At 35.5% G+C, this 24,661-nt stretch overlaps 1 protein-coding gene across 4 annotated transcripts; it reads left to right on the forward strand.

Annotated features, from left to right (window-relative positions):
- Nucleotides 1-1,663: 1,663 nt before the first annotated feature.
- On the forward strand, nucleotides 1,664-24,607 carry LOC123558601 (patched domain-containing protein 3-like). 4 transcript variants are annotated; one of them, XM_053544166.1, is made up of 10 exons: nucleotides 1,665-1,887; nucleotides 3,767-3,978; nucleotides 7,162-7,362; nucleotides 8,969-9,195; nucleotides 11,119-11,278; nucleotides 12,235-12,347; nucleotides 13,024-13,202; nucleotides 17,693-17,841; nucleotides 18,878-19,078; nucleotides 19,329-24,607. In XM_053544166.1, exons 3-10 carry the CDS (start codon nucleotides 7,173-7,175, stop codon nucleotides 20,711-20,713), a joined length of 2,604 nt encoding a protein of 867 aa, XP_053400141.1. In that variant the 5' UTR covers nucleotides 1,665-1,887; nucleotides 3,767-3,978; nucleotides 7,162-7,172; the 3' UTR covers nucleotides 20,714-24,607. The 4 variants fall into 4 exon arrangements, with proteins under 4 accessions (XP_053400139.1, XP_053400141.1, XP_053400140.1 ...); XM_053544165.1 differs by lacking the exon at nucleotides 1,665-1,887 and adding an exon at nucleotides 2,741-2,979; XM_053544164.1 differs by lacking the exon at nucleotides 3,767-3,978 and having other exon boundaries at nucleotides 1,664-1,887.
- Nucleotides 24,608-24,661: the final 54 nt, after the last annotated feature.

Below are 24,661 nucleotides of genomic sequence, written 5' to 3' on the forward strand. Positions count from 1 at the left end.
TTATACAGAATATTTACCAATTTTGTTTTTGTTTACACCAGTTGGTGTTTTAAGAGGTTGCTATTAGATGGTGTGTTCAATTATATAAATAACCAGTTGCAATCGAATAATTCCAAGGTGGTCGGCTTTATCATCTGTTCGGGTTTATCATCAATACCAGTATAAAAAAATTTTGGCCGTGTGTTTTTTTTTATATAAAGTCTAATCTTTTTCATTTCGCTGATTGTGGTTATTGATACATACACAGAATGAAAGGTAACCTGTACAAATAGTGTGATAACATAAGATAAGATTAATTATTATAGTTGCAATAATGCTGACTTTATAAAAGACGATGAACGTCTATGTTCAAGTCAAGTTGTTAATAAAAATTCTGTTCTGTTCAAAAAAAAAAATTATGTTCTGTTCTATAATCAAGCTAATTGCTAGCAATCATATGCCCTCAGTAAGAACCTGATTAACACCTTGGTGTGAGAAGAAAAGAAATTTTGCAGTATTTTTGCTTTCCCTGGTCACATTCCATGGACTGTTAGGGTGGTTTGAGACGGGTAGCGACCATGCTTGCAGGGACGAAGGAATGCACTTGGCTGGAAAGAGTGGTAAGAAATGAAGCGTCTGGCGTAATAATAACAAAAAAAAAAACACACATTTTACCTATATTTGTATTTTCAAATTTTTAAAACAGTCGAAACTTGTCAAGAAAATATTTGCTTTTGATTTACTGGCTTAGTTTTGTCGGAACAATCGCCATGTTTATCCATATTAGTCAGTGACCCATTTATTATGCTAATGTTCAGCATATATGAGACTGAAAGATATGTCAAGTACATTATCTGTATACCATCGACCAGTTATAAGACACGCCCGCTTAGCTCAGTAGAGAGGGCGCCGATCTATGGATCGCGGGGTCGCGAGTTCGAGCCCTGGGCGGGGCGTATGTTCTTCTAGACGATTTGATAAAAGACATCGTGTCTGAAATCATTCTTCCTCCACCTCTGATTCATGTGGGGAAGTTAGCAGTTACTTGTGAAGGACAGGGTAATAACTGAAATACTGTTGAAAAACAGCGTTAAACCCAAAACAAACAAGGAGACAACTTTCATTTCGAAAGATTCTCTATGTATCGCTGGTTCTCAACTTGCGAGCGCATGCACAAAAAAACAAAAAACACGGTAAAAAACCTCCATGGGATTCGAAAGCTTCTGTCAGTATTTTCCATTGTTTTTAAACAAAAACGAGTGAACATCGTTTCCTGCTTTGAGTCATTAAGTACATTCATTCATATTTATAAATGTAATCGAGATAGACCTGCTTCCGGGTGTAAACAATGACTAAAAACTTACGCCGATTAAATTACAAAGTATGTCTTATCTCTGTACAAACTAACAGGCACCAGTATCGGACCTGTCGGACAAAGAATATGGCCTTGTTTTCATCCTAAATGAGTTCAAAATGAAAAATATGTAATGAAATATGAGCCCCCTTCAAAAGATACATATGTCTACTGAAGGCCAGAATCTCGAGAATCGAGCCTGCGAGCAATGGGTTCACTTCCCGGGCGGTTGTGAAAAACCGATACTGGTCGCCTCCAGTATTTTCTTCAGAAAATGACGATAATGCTATTAATAACCTGCATAGCACGTCACTAGGTTATTTCCAATAAAGATAAGCGCCTGTTTCTTGGAATAAACCTCTTTCGTTAATTTCGGAATACATATATTTTCCTTCCGCTGTACATACTTATTGATAAAAAATGTGTGCGGTTTAATCAAATGTTAATATTAACTAAAGTGCAGATAGATATCTAGTCTGGATTACCTGCCCCTTCCTATCGTTATACTTTCAGAGTACGACCGGGAACCAGACAATTAGATGTCGTTCTCATGCGTAAGTATGTCAAATAATTGTTACATCTAATGGTCATACATCTATACTTAATATCTTAAACATAAAAAATACCGCACTGCATGTTGAAATGTTTTCAGTTACAAACATAATACATGTTACTAATGATTTAGTGTACACGCATGCTGTATTTATCATTTATGTGAATGTGAACAGAATGTGAATATTATAATTGTGTCGGTTTAAAAATGCACATATTAATGTGGTAATAACTGATGTCATATCTTCCATGATTATCTCAAAATTTGTATGTTTTGTTGGGTTTAACGTCGCACCGACATAATTATAGGTCATATCCTTAGGACAGCCAGCACATATTTATGCAATCTCGCCAGGCATGTTTTTGACCAAACTCCAACGCAGTGATCTCCCTTGCCGCACTGTCAACACAATGTTTTTAGCTAAAATTCAGCTAAGTGGACTTCTTTTAATTATATGATTATTTAGTTATTTTCCCCCCAATGTTTTCGAAGTTAACACTTCTTTTAGCACAGGGGAATGTTCCATAATGAAAAAAAAAATGGTTTTGATTGAAAATGGGTATTTATTTACACGACCGGTAAATATCCTGAAACGAAACTGAAAGTAAACAAACGAGTATATCGGCGTTAATCTTTGGCGCCGTTCACTATTATAATGCTGTCATTTGACCCAAGCCGAAACAGATGGAGGCTTTTGAATATTTTCCTGCTGGCCAAAAATATGTTATTGTCAAAAGTTTGGTATATCCACAGGAGTCTGAAATTCTATCAATAAGACCATAGAAGTCTATCTTTACAAAAAATACCCGCTATATATATAAAATAAGCACATATATAGGAGGTATTTTTTGTAAAGATAGACTTTTATGGTGTTATTGATAGAATTTCAGACTCCTGTGGTATATCATAATGACATATTAATATATAAGTTAATTTTTTAACCGATCTAACATCACATGATGAACCATGGTCACGTGAATGTTGTGGTGGCAGTGATCAATGAGCGAAGCGGCAAGGGAGATCACTGCGTTGGAGTTTGGTTTTTGACAACACAGAAAATGACGTCACTCGACCTTCAGTAAAGAAAATGAAAGTAAAAATGCTAAACTTGTAAACAAAAGCCGTATTTTGATTCGTTGATAGTCAGGGGTCACGCGCAGGGGTCATCCCGTCTAAATGTAATAAATGTTGATTATACGGAAGCCTGAAAGGGCCATCAGACGCTAATACGTTTTATTACGTTAAGGCTGCAGAAAGGATATAGCGACTTTCCAGCTATGATGGTAGAGGAAGACCCCAGGTGCTCCTCCGTGCATTATTTCATCACGGGCGGGCACCTAGGTAGAACCACCGACCTTCCGTAAACCAGCTGGATGGCTCCCTCACATGAAGAATTCAATGCCCCGAGTGAGGCTCGAACCCACATCGGTGAGGGGCAAGTGATTTGGAGTCAGCGACCTTAATCACTCGGCCACAGAGGACCCCGCACAGTAATGGTAATGGAGTAGATTTAGCAATGTGATCGCATGATAAACCTTATCAATGTTATAGTCAGAAAAATAAAAAAAAGTAACGCATTGATCAGCTTATCACTAAGTATTTGTGGTTCCATATATCACATGGCTGAAAAAAAACTTTTTCTGTTTAAGGTTAGGCCCTACTTTTCTTTAAAAAGCAAACAACATTTGTGTTTTATTTTATGTCTCTTTTTTTTTTGTTTTCTACAGATGTACTAGCTGGAACATGAACAACTCACTATAAACACGCTCAATATCCTTTCCGCACCTGTAACGTATTAGCGTCTGATGGCCCTTTAACGCTTCGTAGAATCAACATTTATTACATGAAATTCATTTTGAAAATATTTCTGAAATGTCTAGGTCTGCAGCTCTCAAATACGGAAATATCTCACATCCGAGGCATATACTGACACTTTCAGACAACATCAAAAAGGACCTTTTGAGCGATTTGACAAAGTTCCAGAAATCCCGATGTACCATTGCTCCGTTACGGACCACTGTGGGATTTGTGTTTATCCCGAGCTCAAATATGTTTTCGTAGATGAAAAGCTGACATGTCTGCTAAAGCCCAGGTAATTTCAAATTTTTAGAAACTGCTGAGAATTGACTCCCAATTAGAAAAAAAAAAAATGAAGTCCACGCGCATAAATTTTGACGGGGTGACCTTTGCGCGTGACCCCTGACTATCGACCAATCCAAAGGCGACTTTCGTTTTCAAGTTTAGCATGCTTTACTTCCAGAAATAACTGAAGGTCGAGTGACGTGCCCGGTGTCCTAAGGATATATGTGAAGCTGATTAGTTTTTAGCTCACCTGTCACAAAGTGACAAGGTGAGCTTTTGTGATCGCGCGGTGTCCGTCGTCCGTCCGTGCGTGCGTCCGTAAACTTTTGCTTGTGACCACTCTAGAGGTCACATTTTTCATGGGATCTTTATGAAAGTTGGTCAGAATGTTCACCTTGATGATATCTAGGTCAAGTTCGAAACTGGGTCATGTGCCTTCAAAAACTAGGTCAGTAGGTCTAAAAATAGAAAAACCTTGTGACCTCTCTAGAGGCCATATATTTCACAAGATCTTCATGAAAATTGGTCAGAACGTTCACCTTGATGATATCTAGGTCAAATTCGAAACTCGGTCACGTGCCATCAAAAACTAGGTCAGTAGGTCAAATAATAGAGAAACCTTGTGACCTCTCTATAGGCCATATTTTTCATTGGATCTGTATGAAAGTTGGTCTGAATGTTCATCTTGATGATATTCAGGTCAAGTTCGAAACTGGGTCACGTGCTGTCAAAAACTAGGTCAGTAGGTCTAAAAATAGAAAAACCTTGTGACCTCTCTAGAGGCCATATATTTCATGACATCTTCATGAAAATTGGTCAGAACGTTCACCTTGATGATATCTAGGTCAAGTTCGAAAGTGGGTCACGTGCCATCAAAAACTAGGTCAGTAGGTCAAATAATAGAAAAACCTTGTGACCTCTTAGAGGCCATATTTTTCATGGGATCTGTATGAAAGTTGGTCTGAATGTTCATCTTGATGATATCTAGGTCAAGTTCGAAAGTGGGTCACGTGCCATCAAAAACTAGGTCAGTAGGTCTAAAAATAGAAAAACCTTGTGACCTCTCTAGAGGCCATATATTTCATGACATCTTCATGAAAATTGGTCAGAACGTTCACCTTGATGATATCTAGGTCAAGTTCGAAAGTGGGCACGTGCCATCAAAAACTAGGTCAGTAGGTCAATATAGAAAACCTTGTGACCTCTCTAGAGGCCATATTTTTCATGGGATCGTATGAAAGTTAATCTGAATGTTCATCTTGATGATATCTAGGTCAAGTTCGAAAGTGGGTCACGTGCCATCAAAAACTAGGTCAGTAGGTCAAATAATAGAAAAACCTTGTGACCTCTCTAAAGGCCATATTTTTCATTGGATCTGTATGAAAATTGGTCTGAATGTTCATCTTGATGATATCTAGGTCAAGTTCGAAAAAAGGTTCATGTGCGGTCAAAAACTAGGTCAGTAGGTCTAAAAATAGAAAAACCTTGTGACCTCTCTAGAGGCCATACTTGTGAATGGATCTCCATAAAAATTGGTCAGAATGTTCACCTTGATGATATCTAGGTCAAGTTTGAAACTTGGTCACGTGCCATAAAAACTAGGTCAGAAGGTCAAATAATAAAAAAACCTTGTGACTTCTCTAGAGGCCATACTTTTAATGGAATCTGTATGAAAGTTGGTCTGAATGTTCATCTTGATGTTATCTAGGTCAAGTTTGAAACTGGGTCAACTGCGGTCAAAAACTAGTTCAGTAGGTCTAAAATTATTTAAATCTTTTGACCTCTCTAGAGGCCATATTTTTCAATGGATCTTCATGAAAATTAGTGAGAATGTTCACCTTGATGATATCTAGGTAAAATTCAAAACAGGGTCACGTACCTTCAAAAACTAGGTCCATTGGTCAAATAATAGAAAAACCTTGTGACCTCTCTAGAGACCATATTTTTCAATGGATCTTCATGAAAATTGGTCAGAATTTTTATCTTGATAATATCTAGGTCAGGTTCAAAACTGGGTCACATGAGCTCAAAAACTAGGTCACTATGTCAAATAATAGAAAAAAACGACGTCATACTCAAAACTGGGTCATGTGGGAAGAGGTGAGCGATTCAGGACCATCATGGCCCTCTTGTTTAAAAATGAGTACAAGATTGTAATAGGTTTTCATGACAAAGGAAATTTTATAAAAAAATATATATATGATGCATAGTTTCTACTTTGTAACTCTTGATATTTGCAATTGATGTACTGTAAACATATTCCATATAGTTCTCTTCTTACTAGGTCATTTATTTTGCCTTTTTCTAGTCTAGACAATTACAATTCACCCTAAAACTTAATGAAAATACAGGTATTTTACAGCTGTAGGATGTCATACAGGCAACTGGTTCAATATTATCAAATGAATCATTTATATTGATCTGCTCGACGTCATGACTCCATGTTGTTAATGTTGGCAATATAATTCGACGCCCCAGAATAAGAAGGGCGTAAGTGTTAGTTACGCCCTTTTATGAATCATACATTTTTTGAAACTACACATCAAGGGGCATAAGTCTGTAAAAAAACAATTTTGTCACAAACTGCTGTGTTGACCAAATTCACCAATAATAAAAGGGCGTAAGTGAAAAGTTTTTCAGAATCCCAGTAATAGAAGGGCGTATCTGCACTTAATTGTTGTACCAGAAAAGTCCACTTGCTCCCTTAGAATTAGAAGGGCGTATCTGTCATAGACAGTTTTTTTCATTTTGCCGAAAACTATGATTTTCCACTTACGCCCTTCTAATTCTGGGGCGTCGAATTGTTTGTTTTGTACGAGTAACATGTAATTTATTAGAAATTATGTACTTTCAAGTATTTTTGATCAATGCCAGAAAATGTCTAAAACTGTATTACTATTACTAATGCTCATAAAACTGTTTGATACAGGGAATAAGGAATTTATTGGCTTAAAATCGATCGTGATATTTCCCGTTAGTTTCTATATTCTTTCTATATGATGATCACCCTAGAGCTTTCACAAAACTTCATGTCATTACCATATAAATAATTATAATAATTGAGCCGCGCCATGAGAAAACCAACATTGTGCATTTGCGACCAGCATGGATCCATGCTGTTCGCTTTCAAAGCCTATATGTTGGTTTTCTCATGGTACGGCTCATATTGATTTTATGGTTTTCTTTTTTATAGCTTGTTCTAGAATGAGGTTTGCAGAATTTTACGAGTATGTGGAGGAGAAGATAGGGGGCGTGTTTTCAAGATATGGTCGGTTCGTTTCACGTCATGCCTGGAAAATCATTATCGTTACAGTGATAGTCAATGCTGGTCTGGGTGTTGGGATGTTGAATTTAAAGTCAGATATTGACACGGGAAACGTGTATTACCCGATAGGTTTGTTACTACGTTTAATACCTGAAGTCACTAATATGTTAAATCTTGTTACCCAGTACAGCTTTTAAATTTATCTTGAATTGCTAATATAGCAAAATATTAATTAAGGAGAAGAATTCTATAAGACTATGTGTCTTTTATTTTTCCTACTTATCTTGTTCAAACTATGATGTATGTATTTATTTTATACATGTATTACTGGGAATAAAATTTGTTTAAACTAAGCAAAATATGCCGGATATTTCAAATCAAATCAAAGTGAAATGTATTTTTTCCGATATCAGTTTTATATTTTCATTTTTAGATTTTGTTATAAATTGACGAATGATATATTTGATATTCGTCTTTGGTAAAATTTTAGACAATTCTAGTATTAGACTTTCAATTCACAAGTCAAATGTAGTGTAATAAGATTAAAGAAGATAAAACGAGTAAGCGTAGGTAAATGATTCGCACCATGGGAAAACCAACATACATGTAGTGCATTTGCGACCAGCATGGATCTAGACCAGCCTGCGCATCTGCGCAGTCTTGTCAGGATCCATGTTGTTCGCTAACGGTTTCTCTAATTGCAATAGGCTTTGAAAGCGAACAGCATGGATCCTGACCAGACTGCGCGGATGCAAATGGTCTTTACAGTCCTACGACTTACAGACACATCCAGCATCATCCTGATGCTCTAGTTATCAGTACCACTAATTAGGTTAATTGACTACCAGTAATAAAAATCTAATTATCATGCTGGGTCAGCAGTGCTGTTTCTGGGGTGCTGTACCATGTGCACACTGAGATAAGAATCAGGAAATGATAAATAAAATAGATTTATCTTGTGATGATCCCAGATGATATGTTAAAAAAAATATATGAAATCAAAATGAGACATTATGTAAGAACATGTCAAACAGTTAATATTGTTTAGTGCAAAATAATGAGAAATTACATGATTCTATTTGAATTTGTACGAAAAACTCTTTACTGAGTTTCAGCCGGTGTATATGATTTTATTTAATTGAAAATACTGACCAGTGATGCATCTGATTCGATGAGTTCAAAATCAAGAGGAAGATACTTATAAGTATTTTATTACTATAATTTATTATGTTGCTGATATGTCAGACACTAAATACTTACAAGAAAAAATATGAGAAACGTCAAAACAGGTTGAGACCTGTTAATATATTGTTAGTTTTCTATAAAAATAAAATCATGAACATTTTATGCTGTTCGTAGTTCGATCTAAATGTTGAAAATTGTTATACTGTTTTCATTGCGCAGGCAATAGCAAGTCTTTTTTGCTGTTGCTCTTTAATCTAAATATTAAAAATTATGAAAGGTTTTCATAACATCCTAGTATAAAACAATTTTTGCACTTGTCAGATACGTAGTAATACAATTAACGAAGGTAATTAATTTACTTCCTTCTTTATTCAACTGTCAGAAAATCAAACCGTGATAGACAGTTAAATGTTTACAATTATATTTTATACATGCATTCAGTAGTTTCCGTAATTATATCACCATGAAATATTACAAATAAAATCGTAGCCTTTTATAATAATTTTAAAATCGGGATTTATTGACTTAAAACTGCTGGGTTGTATTTTAGGAAGTCAAGCTAGAAAGGATACAGATAGGGTAGAGGAAATTTTTCCTGACCTAAGTGGATCTAATTTCAACTCTCTGCAATTAACCGAAGAACCTCAATGGGCCAGGATAATTGTGAAATCAAAATCTGGAAACATATTAAACCGGCCGGAACTGGAAGAGGTGAAAAATATCGCGGAAAATGTACTGAACATCACAGCATCGAGCGAGAATGGAAATGTCATAAAGGTAACGATATCTTGCTGGGTGCTTATTTTTTTTCTTCTCTTTCATATTTTTCCCCCATTTTTCTAATGGAAAACCTCATATAAATGAATTCTTTAGATAAATGGGCTATTTTTAGGATTGTGCCATTATAATATCACATGGATAATAGCCCTTGCGGTTTAGGAACTGTATATAGGAAAATGCATACGAATTATAGTAAGAATAGTCATTGTACATCACTCGAAACAATGCTAAACTAGAAGATGCTTTTGTAGGAAAGCGCATGTCTCCCCCAATGCATAGTCATATAGGCAAGAAGTCAATAGGGGACAGGAGCAAAAGTCAAAGAGACACTGATGGTTGACTGCAGTAGGGATCATCTACTTGGCATGTCCAATCATCTCACTAAGTTTCAATATTCTGGGTCTACTGGTTCTCAAGTTATGAATTGGAAACGGTTTTCCATGTTCAAGCCCCTGTGACCTTGACCTTTGATCGCGTGACCCCAAAGTCAGTAGGGGTCATCTACTCTGCATGTCCAACCATTCTATTAAGTTTCAACATTCTGGGTCAAGTGGTTCTTAAGTTATTGATTGGAAAGAGTTTTCTATGTTCATGCAACTGTGACCTTGCCCTTAGCTCAAGTGACCCCTAAAAAGAAAAGGGTCATCTATCTTTAAGTCCGATCATCCTATAAAGTTTGAAGGTTGTGGGTCAAATGGTTCTCAAGTTATTGATCGGAAACAGTTTTCCATGTTCTGGTCCCTGTGACCTTGACTTTTAATCAAGTGACCCAAAAGCAATAGGGGTCATTTACTCTACATGTTTAATCATCCTATAAAGTTTCAACATTCTGGGTCAAGTGGTTCTCAAGTTATTGAACAGAAACCGTTTTCCATGTTCAGGCCCCTGTGACCTTGGCCTTTAAAGGAGTGACCCCAAAAGCAATAGGGGTCATCTACTTTGTAAGTCCTATCACCCTATGAGGTTTGAAGGTTCTTGGTCAAATGGTTCTCAAGTTACTGACCAGAAATGGATTTCCATGTTCTGTCCGCTGTGACCTTGCCCTTTAATAGAGTGGTCCCAAAATCAATATGGGTCGTCTACTTTACATGTTTAATCATCCTATGGAGTTTTCTGGGTCAAGTGGTTCTCAGGTTATTGATTGGAAACGGTTTTCTATGTTCAGGACCTTGTGACCTGGACCTTTGATGGAGTGACCCCAAATATAATAGAGGTCATCTACTCTGTAAGTTCTACCATCCTATGAAATTTGAAGGTTCTAGGTCAAATGATTCTCAAGTTACTGACCGGAAATGAATTTCCATCTTCTGTCTGCTGTGACCTTGACCTTTAATAAAGTGACCCCAAAATCAATAAGGATCAATTTACTCTGCATGTCCAATCATCCTATGAAGTTTCAACATTTGGTCATGGCATGACTCTGAAGTTATTCGTTCTTCATGATCGGCCATGGTCGTGACCTTGACCTTTAACAAATTGACCAGACAATCAATTAGAATCTTCTACTCTGCATGTCCAATCATCCTATGAAGTTTCAACTTTCTGAGTCAAGTGGTTCTCAAGTTATTGACCGGAAATGGTTTTCCATGTTCAGGCCCCTGTGACCTTGACCTTTGATGGAGTAACCCAAAAAACAGTAGGATAAGCCATAAGCCTTGCCACCCTATGAAGTTTGAAGATCAAATGGTTCTCCAGATATTGATCGGAATGAAGTGTGACGGACAGACGGACGGAAGGAAGGACGGACGGGACGGACAGGGCTAAAACAATATGTCTCCTCCTGTGGGAGTTTTGGGGAGAGACATAATTAGCTACCTTTTCTGGTGTTATTGATACATTTTATGATGAACATTTTTCACATAAACCTTTTTATAAATACACTTAAATTCATTTATTGTTCACTCTGCAATTTTATCAAAGTTTACAGATGTTTGTGCTGTCACGCGCGGTAAGTGTAACATTGAAGGTGATCTGTTCTGGAGCCCAGCTTTTCTTCTCGCCGTCGACAATAACAACGTGATGTATCCTGAATTCACAACTAGCAAGACCGGGACACAAAGCTATGCTTCTGATATAGGAGGTATTTTTCACTGGATTAAATACACAATACTTTATAGGAACGTTTTTATTTACATATTTAAGCACAGGGTATGTTTGACCCCTCCATAGCTAGTCACTATGCTTTTGTGTATGATGGTGCGATGACTACACGACGGTGATGCCATTCCTTTGAAATTTACAAAAACAGGCGGAGGGAGTGAACTTTCTACTTGCAACTTGTATAGCCGTACCCTTAAAAGTTATGCCCTATGCTCTGACTTCAGACAGTTATAAAGTACATTGGCATACTGATACCTCGTATTTACCTATTTATGGTTTTACTTGACGCAGTCTGGTATTTTATCACTAATGTTAGAGCTTATCTCGGCGGGGAATTATTTTATTTACACTGTCTTGTCTTAACTAGTTAAAAATAGGGCAAGTGTTAGGTTGGCATGCCCCAAACGCGTTTAAAAAAACCAGTTTTTCACATAGCTTAGACTGTTCCAAGGCGGTGCACGTATTTTCAACTTTCTTTTTGTCCGTTTTGTTTTATATTTTATGTATATTGTCTTGTATCTTGGCGGTGTTACTTCCTTTCAGCCACCCTAACCAAACGCACGCCTTTATGCCTCCACCCTTTTTCACATCATTTCCCCACCACGCTTTTACCTCATCCCCATTGTTTTTAAATATCTTCCATAAAATTACAATGTACTTGTTGAGGAATATTCGAAGCGACCCGTCTGCAATATATTTCAGGGAACAATTTTATTATGCTCCCCAAATAAAGGGGAAGCATATATTCGCCACTTCGTCCATACACTACAGCGTCTATTTGTGATTGACTTAATTCGCGTCCAAAGCTTCCAAGTGAATTAACTCTTACCTTCCAAAACAAAAACCCGACAGACAATTGCAGTGCCATTGAGGCTAACGTTCAAAAGGAAAATGTAAAGTATTAATTGTGTTGTCTAAAGTAATGTCTGTTTTCAGGGAAGCAAACATTTGATACTACAGGCAAGTACCTCACTGGGATGGAATTCATCAAAGTCAGTTTTATGATTCGAACTGATGGATCCAGTTTTGAAGAGAAAGCATCTAAATGGGTATGCATCTCTCCTCTTCGGTGCTCCAATGATAAAACTTGATAAACGTGCTATATATTGATATAAGTACATGTAATCTGCTGTACAGTTCTTTTGTTTAGATAATTTACCAGTTCAAGGACATTATACAATTATTGCCATATAAGGATTTATCGATCTGGAGAAAGTGATATTGACTGAGGGCGTAACCCGTGGTCGATATCACTTTTTCCAGGTTGATAAATCATCATATTCACCGAACCTTAAAGGCAACACTTGTTTTATCAGTAGATTTATTATTGAATCCAACACCTTAAATGTAACTTGCGAAAAGGAATGCAACTTTTTTTGAAGTCACGTTGAAAGCTTTTCCACTGACAATGCCTTTAAAATTTATATTAACCCTTAGCCTGCTGGCGGCAAGTGATTCTGCTTTTGCGACCAGTGCAGACCAAGATCAGCCTGCACATCCGTGCAGTCTGATCATTGTCTGCACTGTTCGCCATTCAGTCAGTATCTTTTTGTAAGCACCCCTATTAACAGTTAATGGTACTATCCAAATTGAAAGACGGACAAGTTCATTATAGAAATTTAGCAGGGTAAGGGTTAATTCGTCCAACATCGAAATGTAGTAATTATTATTTTTTATTTAAAATGCCTGCCATCTGTGGATCTAAACCATTCATTATAATTCCAGGTTGACAAGTTTAACGAATATATGGAGAGTTATACTTCAAACCAACTGGACATAGGATATGGTCATTTCAAATCACGTGATGAGGAATTGGATAAGAATGTGGCTGGAGATATAACTTTATTCTCCATAACCTTTACTTTGATGATTACTTATGCTTGTCTAACAACGTTGTCATCAAGGTATGACTTCTATAAATTTTGATAATTAAAATAAAAGACAAAATATTTTCAAATCAAGAGTCACAGTGTCTACTACGAAATGGTGATACAACTCTCGATAGGTAGATGACTATAAAAGGAAAATGTGGTATTTGGAAACAAATGGTAAATGAATTACGTCACATATAATGACTTACACATATTTAAAAGTTTGTATTTTTGAATACATTTTTGCTGATTTACATTCTCTAGGAGAATAGTCCGAACGCGTGGCAAACATATTGTTGGTTTTAACGTCGCACCGACACAGTCATAGGTAGTGATGGGCCGACAATCGGCGACAATCGAATAATCGTCGGCGTTGCGTTCATAAGCGCGATCGCCGACTTCACTTTTCCCTGACCGATTAATTACTTGGCATTCTAAACGGATAATATAGTTGTTTCTGACCTTTTTCTTTCTGGTATTTACGGGGGAGTGTGTATAATCCGGCCATCCCCGGCCATCCGGATAGATTTTGACGGAAAATCCGGCCGCCCCTATTTATTTCTTCATTTGTTTACATATATCAATAATTTATACATCATTGTAAAGCTGACGTGATGCAGTTTAAGAATATGTAAAGAAGTTAATAATCCGACCTTAAACGAATTTAAAATATTATTTTGAAATTTAGTTTTTTTTTTTACTGTAATCAAAATAGAATTCAGAAGGTGATAAAATACGGCCATCCCTACTTTTTTCTAATTACGTTATATTTTGCAATGAAATATATGTATTTTGAAAGCTGACATTATGCAGATTACAAATATGTAAAGATTTATAGCATCCGACTGCAAATGACTTGTTAATACCGATTTGAAAATAGCTGATTTTTTCCCGTTGTCACCATCAGTTTCCGTAAGTCGGAAAACACGGCCATCCTTGTTATTTTTCTCATAACTTTAAATTTGACAATTATCTATTCGTGATTTGAAAGATTAAATTCTGTAGTTTATAAATATGTAAAGATATGATCTATCATATCTCTAATGCCTTTGTAATACTAATTTAATTTTTTCACAAATGAGTTAGAATGGCAGTATCAATTTCTCACGGCTATGCATAGCCCTATTTTACAACTGCGATTATCATTATATAACTTTCAAACATATGAACCATCTTATATTTTCTTAAGCAGTTTACCAACATTTTTAAGACTTGTCTGCAGGCCCATTTATGTGTGGCAGTGAATATTGTTCATTGTGCGTCAGTTTAATCGCACGACTTTGTTAAACTAAACTGCGGGCTGTAGGCAATTATAATTTAATGTTTCTGATATGTGTACCTTATGGATTCCTTTGATATGATAAATAGCACTGGATAGTTTTCTATGAGAACTGGCAAGGATAAATGGAACAATGTCAAATCAAACTTCAGCAGTGAAGATCAGCAGACAATACGAACAACAGTTAAATTTGATCAATAACATTTATTAAATTGTATTTGAAAATAAAACGAGTATAGGGTAATATGTATATAAAAAGTACTTATCAAAATGAACAAATATATACATTTATCAGTGTGATATCTGTTAATCATATGAAATAATACAATGAAAATACAATGTACATTTACAGAACACAACAGAACAGAACAGAACAAATCTATTATTTTTAAGACTTGAGCTTACGCTCCTCACCCTTGAACAAAGAAACACATATATAAATATCAGTAGCAATTTACATTAACAATCAAAATACAAGGTACATTTATATAGTGTCAACATTAACTTTATATACATATAATTAAAGTAATGTCGTTTGATGAAATGTAATCAATTTACTTTGATTTACAGTTTGAAATTTTAAAAGAATCTGCTATCAAAATGTATTAAATTACCATGTGCATGATCTACATAGCCAACTGTCATTTATATTAGACACGCATTTTTTATGAAACCATTTTCCACAAGATTTATTGTCACATTGTATCATGTCATCTATTATGTCTGGCATTTTACACGTGCAGTAAAGTCTAATTTTTGCTGTTTTTGGCTCATTGCATGGCATTTTCGGCATTTTCCTTACTTCAGGGAAAAGTTCCATTTTATTCTCTTCAATGCATTTTAACAAATGTTCCCGCATTGACGCAGTTGTAAATCTAATTCTTGATACGTCAACATCAAAATCGTTAAGAACCAGTTCTGTGAGAAAAGCTATCGCGAAAACACCACAATTTGAAGAGTTATTTTGTCTCTGAACATCAGGAATAAGTACGTTTATATTGCTGTTTTCACTGTTGTAAATTTGAGAAATTTGGATAGTAAGGTTAGCATTTAAAGTCCTATTTGATTTCAAACTGTCAAGGATAAAAACTGGTCCATTAGATGTCTTTTGAAACGACGATACCCAATGACTGTTGCCATTAAAATGAAGCTGGCCACTTGGAGCATTTTGCTTTTTGAAATGTTCATGTACAACCCATTCTTGTTTGGTGTCATCAAAATGCGGGGCAAATAAAGTGTCCTGTAAACCATTAGCTGTGCCTGAAGATTTAAGTAGATTTTGAACATAATTCATGACTCGATCGTTCAGCCATGCATTTTCGTTTAAAATATCGTCCCTGTCTGATAATAGAAGCTGATCAATCCATTTATCCTCTACACAAGTATTTAAATCGATGTTTGAAGTGCTCAGTTCTTCAATCAAAATTTCTTCAGCTATTGTTGACATATCATTGTTTCCTACCGAATCGATATTTTCTTCAAATTTTATCTTCTTTTTGGCTTTAGAGGAAGTTTCGCTGGATTTTCGTTTTTTAAGCTACTTTTTAGAACGCCATTCTCTTTTGTACATGGAGTCCGTGGCGTAACATTACATTTGTTTTCTGTTTTGAACATTGGTGTCGGTATATCATTTGCGGACGGTGTGGAGCATTTCTGTGCAGACATAGAATCAGGCGCCGCCATTACTTCAAAATCTGTTTTTCTGGGTTGTTTCCGGCCCGTTTTTCTGGCAATTCTTGGTCTTGCGTTTTTTCTTAAGATAGACAAGTTTTAAACAGTTTTGGTTTTTTTTTTCAAATTATCATCGATATTCAAAGACTGCTTCACGGCTAAAATATGATAACATTGGCCATTTGAGGGACAACTGCACGATTCTGTTGGTTGTAAAGTCACTACGCGTTTTGTTCCTTTTATGCCTGAAACCATGAATGAATTCATTGACGACACATATTTTATTAAGTCATTTTCGATTACATGATGAACTAAAGCCTGTTGTGATAAATTTTTCTCTTGTCCTTTTCGTTCGGACATACTTTTGTCATCAATCGTTGTCGCGTTTTTATCTACCAAAAGTTCAGATATTTCCGGTTCCATGGCAATTACGCCAAGGGAAACTACTCTACGTAAAAATGGTTTCCTCCGAAGTCTCGACAGAAACTGAGGTCTTCTGTGATCAAGATTTTGGAAGATATATGGCTTATACAAAATTAAGCCGGGAAAACCATCAACCTAAACTCTTGACATTAGTATGGCAGCATGCATAGCATGCCGTAAGACTTAGGCAAACATATTAGCAAAGGTAATCATTCCAGTTGTTAACTAAGAATTAATAAACCGTTAATACATTTTTTGCTCCAAATAATTTAATAATACAATATCACTGGATATTAAGACGATTTGAAGTTTACTATCTTCACAAATATCTTACTTTTATGTTAACTTACTTGTGTTTATGAAAGGATATAATAGAAATAGGATATTTGATGTCTGTGAAGTTCATTTCTTAAGTAATGATATAAAACATACACTGTGAGGTGAACTTATAGATAAATGCAACTAGAGTAACCGATTATCCGATTATATCCGATTAATCGAATCGGTTGGCTTGTCCGATTATGCCGATTAATCGGTTGGCAAATCTAACTGATTTGCCCATCACTAGTCATAGGTCATATGGCGACTTTCCAGCTTTGATGGTGGAGGAAGACCCCAGGTGCCCCTCCGTGCATTATTTCATCACAAGCGGGCACATGTGTAGAATCACCGACCTTCTGTAAGCCAGCTGGATGGCTTCCTCACATAAAGAATTCAACGCCCCGAGTGAGGCTCGAACCCACATTGATGAGGGGCAAGTGGTTTGAAGTCAGCGACCTTAACCACTCGGACACGGAGGCCCCTGCGTGGCAAACATAAGGTTAAGTACACGTGACTGCATTTTTCTAGATTGGCACAGGCCATTATCCATATTTTCTGCATATAGGTTTTGAATTATGTTATATTTATTTGCCTTTCACAAAGTATCCTTCCTTGACCAGAAAATGAACGCTACTTGTATTGGAAAACGTTACATAAAAAAGAGACATGTCGTGTATATATATATATATATATATAGAGAGAGAGAGAGAGAGAGAGAGAGAGAGAGAGAGAGAAGAGAGAGAGAGAGAGAGAGAGAGAGAGAGCGCAGGTGTTATTTCACTTCGAGTACATTTGCTAAGTATATAATACAATTGATGAATGCTTATAGATGCACAGATCAAGTCGGACAGAGGATGAATCTTGGTTTCGCTGGCATACTTGCTGCTGGACTGGCTATTGTGGCTGGGCTTGGGCTTTGTGCTGCGGCTGGTGTGACGTTTGTTAGCATTGTCGGTGTTATGCCCTTCCTTATAATAGGTATTTGCATTGTAAAGTAATTAAATAAACACATGGATATTGTGGTTTTCCAAATTATAGTGATGTTTTGATGTTAATTCTTCAACAAATGTAGAAATATATATTATCACTTACGTTGATACAGATTTTAGGCATTGTAGGATTTCAATTTTGTTTTACCTATGTTTTCATGTAATAAGGTTGTTATTCATTAGTTGTAATTAATCGGTTGTTCTCGTAAATGTGTTTCAAAAGTCTACTTTAATTAAAACTTGTTAAACCAATTTCCAACAATCGTAAGTAAAATTTCTCATTTTATTGCATGAGAGCAGCGCTTTCATTTTTACATCCCAAACATGTGAGCATTACAAGCTTCTAACATATCTAACACCAAAACTCTAAATTTTCATCCCGACCTGTCTAAACAATGACCAGTCTTGGTGTCTGGGACCCTAGCAAATTGCATATATGTGACACCCAGCCCCCACCCTCCCACCCTTACAGTACAGAGACTGTAGCACTAGGGGAGGTAGCATTGCTAGGAGTTTGGTGCCGTCTGATAAGAGATGTGTTTCTGAAAAGAATGCATTTGTGGTCTGAACATGAACTTCTTTCTCCTTCGAACAAATTAATCAAAATCGGAGAATATCTGTCAATACTGAAATCATATGTGCTTTATATATATATAAGAAAAACATCCAATGGGTTTCCTCTATCTGTTTTTCTTTTTTATTTATTATAAACTTGTCCAGGAGTAACTTTTAATATTTTCTATTATATATATATATATATATATATATATATATATATATATATATATATATATATATATATATATATATATATATATATATATATATATATATATATATATACTGCTTATATATACTGCTAGGCGCTTTGCCGTAATTAGTCTGGTATATTGTGGTGGTGATTTAGTTCGTATAAATTTTCTCTATATATATAATAGTACTCTGCTTTCAGTTACATTCTTTGGTTTGCATGGTGTAGTATTATGTTTCACATACTATTCCTTTATTTTCTTGATGATTTAAAGGCATTGGGATAGACGACATGTTTATATTGCTGTCTGGACTGTCAGAGGCACAGACCAAATTTAGTGTAGGGGACAAAATGGCGGAAACATTACGTATTGCTGGCGTAGGAATCACAATTACATCTTTGACCGATCTTATAGCGTTCATGGCTGGAGCCGGATCTACTTTTGTAGCAGTTAGGAATTTCTGTATTTATACAGGTATTTATGTTTTCTACAGATTTTTGTAAGAACAAACTTTCAGTTGTTATCTAGGCATTTATGTGGTAAATTACATTTAGCAAACAGTAGTTTTGCCAGGATCCTTTATTCTACGTCTCATGACGAAGTTGGTGCAAGGCTGTTTTGAACACAACTAACATGAGTCCATTCTAAAAGTTCATATAAAACGTTATATTATGAAGAAATTATGTTAGGACTGTTGAGTTAACTTTTGTTAATTGTTTTGTAGGTGTTTCAGTCATCTTTTGCTATATCAACAACCTCACCTTATTTGCATCTTGTTTGGCGATAAATGAACGCCGGTTAGACGCAAACCGCCATTTCATGACGTGCAGACGAATTAAGACAAAGGAGCAGCTCCGCACTGAAGGTGCCTCGTCTAAAACGGTTATGTGTTGTGGCGGAACACCACCTACAAACAGATATGAGGCTGAAGGATATCTAGATAAGCTTCCGCGCTGGCTTATACCTAAAATAGTTCTTAAAACACCATTGAAAGTCATAATCATTTTACTTTTTATTGGGTACCTGGTAGCGGCAATTTACGGATGCATTCATATGAAACAAGGCTTACTTTTGACTAATTTGGTAAATGAAGAGTCTTATTTCTACAAGTTTTCCAAGTGGGACGAAGAAAAATTTCCCCGTCAGTCGCCAGTGTCCTTTGTCATACATGGCGCGTATGAATACTCCAAAAGTCAAACAAAAAATATGGTAGACAACCTGATTTCCGATACTCAAGCGAATAGGTACTTTAATGATGTCTTTGAAGTAAACTGGCTTGAAACATATGGGAGTTCTGCATATTACATCAGTACCTCCGAAACTGCTTTCATTACAGGTCTTTATAAATTTATAAACGATCCTAGATATTCTAGATTTGAAAATGACGTTGTAATTGATTCAACAAAGGAAAGAATTACAGCTTCACGCGTTTATGTTCTATCGGCGAAACTCGAGGACAGTCAAGATGAAGGAAAGATGATGCTGGAGGCAAGAGCTATTGCTGAAGCAGCGACTATTAACTGTTTCGCCTTCTCGCCATATTTTGTAGCTTTTGAGCAATATGTTGCCATATTAGGACAAAGTTTACAGTCTGTAGGGATAGCGTTGGCGGCAGTATTTGTAATCACGTGCATATTTATGCCACATCCGGTTTTAATTTTGTTTGTTACCATTGCCGTTACAATGATTATGGTGGGTGTCTTTGGGTTCCTGCTCTACATAGATGTTACTCTTAGTGCAATAACAATGATACACATGATTCTAAGCGTAGGATTTTCCATTGATTTCACGGCACATATATGTCACGGCTACATGATCTCTATGGCACAAACTCGCGATGAAAGAGTCAAACATTCTATTGATAAAACTGGCGCACCGATTTTCCACGGAGCGGTTTCCTCTCTTCTTGGAATTTTTGTGCTATTTTTCGCAAAATCATATATCTTTAGAACTTTCGGAATAGTAATGGCGTTCGTGTTGTTGTTCGGAATAACGCATGCGCTGCTTCTACTTCCTGTTGTTCTGTCATGGTTCGGACCACTGAGACACAACTCGGTAGAAAACGAAGAAAGTATGACTGATTTAAACCCAAGACCGACACCAATCTGAAAGTTGTCCCAACTACCTTGAAATGTGATAATTTATTTTGTATGAATGACATTTTAGATAGTTTGTTTCATAGCAGTATGTAAGGTTTCATCCAAAAATAATCATCCTTTGATTGTTTTCGATCAGTACTCACAATAGTCTTTTTTATCTACTTTTATTACCCCCTTGTGTGTGGGTGGGGATGTAAATAATTGTGTGTAGCTTGTGTCTGTATAATGTCCTAACAAATTAAAGCTCTGTGAGATTTCCAGATCTATGACGTTTAGCAATTATGTGATACAAAAATATGTTTGGTTTGATCAGAATATTTGCTTATCTTACACAAAGAATATTTGCTTATCTTACACAATATCATTGGCTGTGTTAGTTAGTGGTGTGAGCGTCATGTCTCTGGTTTTCTTCATTGATATGCTTTATGGTACAAAGTCTCTTATAATTCTATTTCAAGAATGGCCAGTACTATGTATTTTATGTTTTGTAAAATTTATATGTGTATATTTGTAATGCATTGGAAGAGACTGAAATAAAAATAAAATCACGAAGTTTTTTATGTAAAAGCTAGCTGCCTTAAGGTCTTAAACATCACTATCAGTGACATAGTGTTAATTGATAAAAAGGTGTCAAAAGATAATGGATTCTGTTTGATATTTTGGGTGACAAATCTAATTATTTCACACTTCTATGGCTATTATAAATATGCACTTTGGAGTTGTCCCAGGTTTTAAATGTATTTTTCAAAATCTTTCAGGTGTACATTGAACAAAAGGTAATTATACCATTAGATAGTTTATTAAAATCAAACAACAATCTATTAGAGAACTGCTATAACCTGTGTAAATAACAGCATACATGTGTATTATGTTTTTTTCCAGTGATACAGAAAATAATGCCTAAGTAATGCTAAGAATTAGCATTAGCATTACTTACTTTGGCATTAAATTAGCATTATTTTCAATGCTAAAATTGTGGCATTAATCATTACTTGGCATTATTTGAAAAAAATCATGCATTACTAATGCATTAGCATTACTACAACCAGGAAGGTCTAATAAGTATCAGTTGTTCCAGCTACAAACCTGACTGTCTGAGTTATGGCATAGTATCATTACGATCGAATATACAGATATGAAAATACTGGCATGTTATATAACGTGTATCTAGAAAAATAACGTTAGAAAAAGTATCATTATGAAGTAAAAACAGATATGAAAGTATTATATCTGTCATGTTATATTGGAATAGACCGAGTATGATGAAGTTTGTTGAACTTATCCAGTCAGACAATAAAAAAATCATAAGAAATTTAGGAATGTTTATTTATCATGCATTTGTCTTAAGAGATTCTACATTATATGGAAATTAATGTCCTTATTGCTCATAGTGATATGTGAAATAAGGCATGGATTAAATTGGTCATTACGTGGCCTTCTCCGAATCTGATACTGTTAACATGAATAAAAATAACTTATAAATTGAAATTAGTTTACAGTTATTAGTTTATGTAAACGTTAAATGTTATAGTATACAAAATAACATATAGGTAGTTAAACTTCGATTTTAATATTATGAGCCGTGCCATGAGAAAATCAACATAGTGGGTTTGGGACCAGCAAGGATCCAGACCAGCCTGCGCATCCGCGCAGTCTGGTCAGGATCCATGCTGTTCGCTAACAGTTTCTCTAATTGCAATAGGCTTTGATAGCGAACAGCATGGATCCTGACCAGACTGTGCGGATGCGCAGGCTGGTCTGGATCCTTGCTGGTCGCAAACCCACTATGTTGATTTTCTCATGGCACGGCTCTTATGATGTTAATAGTACTATCTATTTAAGTGTCCTGAAACGGACTGAACTCACTGATTATGTCGATATGTTTTCACTGTTACGCGCATTATGATTATGTAGTAAAAGATATTTATGGCAAATTATCTATATTTAAATGTTACATGTTTTCACACTGTTTGTTCATCATGTATTATTGTGTGATATTATCCTCATGTATTTATAAATGCAATGGATTTAAATAAAGTATCTATCTATCTATATAATATGTAACTAGAAATATTGCATTTAAAGGTATCATTATGAAGTATATGAAAATACTGTACGACGCTTGACATATAATGCTCAATTAGTAAAAGTATCAGATGAGCATAAAAGTGTGTGAAAGGAAAAGGATTGTGCACTGTATTTTTTTGTCCAATAGTCTGGAATTTTTACTGATTATTTTTTTAAAGTATAAAATGATTCCTCTGCCTGAATAAAACAACATGTTCAAAACAGTGACAGATAATTAATTAGGTTGTTTATTATTTTCCAGTTTGTCTCAAATATGTTAGAAGGACAATTCTTTATTAATATTGACTTCATGTTGTAGATAATATTTCATATTCTAACACGACCAGCGAATAACCTACATACATGTAGAGCAAAATCTATCTCTGGTTATTCTGCAATAAACCACTCACGTGCAATGACGTCATCCGATCCAGGTGCGTAGCACGGTCGTAAAAAGTAGTAACCATTTTTTCTAACATTGTTGATACTAGGATGTCGTGTTAGAATCGAAATAATAAGTTCCCAAGTGTGATTTATCGAAGAATAACCCGAATTTTTTGTTCTTGTGCGAAACAATACGGCCTTCGTGAGATATTCTTACGCATAAGAACTCAAAACTCGGGTAGTAGACTACGATAAACCACGTTTTGGGAACATATTATTTTTTAATTATTCGCTGATAATAATCTACCAAGATTTTTGCTTGAGAATATGAACTTTTTAATATATAGAGATGTTAAGTATTCAGGAGTACTTTATGCTCCAAACAAAAAGCGTATTTTGTCTAATTATTAAAGAAATATTTTACTCTCCATCTGTCTCTTAAGACCTTTAAGGAATGAACTTGTGTGTCTACATTTTCAAAACAAATGTCCTATTGTTTCTGATTCACTCTAGCAAAAGTCACATAGATCATTATCTTTCAAGATTAATGTTCTTAAAAAATACTTACTGGCAAAATACGATGTAGAAGTCTATATTGAAGCCATTGTAAATTGCTATCCCTTGTTACTTTAAATGGCATACTATAAAATATTCCCATACTTCAAATTCAAAGTGAAATTATGAATATTCTCCTTGTATTAATCAGACATGTTAGGCTAGACAGCAAGATCTATAGTACTTTAGAACCAAAGAAACATTTGACCTAATATTTGCAAAAATAGATCGCCAGCCTTGGGAGTAGATATGAACTTTGTTTATTATATTTACATCTGTGTTCATTTATTTTGCAAAATGTTATCTTATATCCCCACTCAGTATGTTAGATACGGGTTTGAAACATGGGTTTTCTTTTCTTTATAATTTAACATTTACCAATGTTGGGGTTCGGTTTTGAACGCGAAGCTTGAAATGCTGCAAAAACTTCAACTGAATGATTCACTTATTGACTAGACTGTATAGTGTGTGTACAGAAACATAACGTATACATTTTTCTTAGCCTTTCCTCATTTGAGGTTCATATGTGAGACAGGTTCTCGTTGTTTTCAGTTTCGCTTTTGTATTTTCATTTTGAAAGCTTACGCGACAGGATTTTATGTAATAAAATATTTGACAATTTAGAGATCTGTTCATTTTAGAGTGAATCTCAGTTGCCCATGAAATTAATTATTGATTACTTTGTTTTGTTTCTTTTGTTTATGATATACATTATACGATAACTTGTGTCCTTTCTATTTTATATACTCTACAACGCCACACTTTGCTTTTGTTGTATTTCTGACAAGTACTGAACATGGGCAAACTATAATTCTAACGCTTTTAAGATTTTCTTTTGTATAAGAAGTATTTTACTGTGTATTGTCTTGTCGATTAAAACATGTTTCGCAAAATGACATACTTTTGGCTGCTCCGGTTTACTCTGTCCATTTACGCCTAAAACGGATTCCAG

This window comes from Mercenaria mercenaria, chromosome 5, assembly GCF_021730395.1.
Source record: "Mercenaria mercenaria strain notata chromosome 5, MADL_Memer_1, whole genome shotgun sequence".
NCBI lineage: Eukaryota > Metazoa > Mollusca > Bivalvia > Venerida > Veneridae > Mercenaria > Mercenaria mercenaria.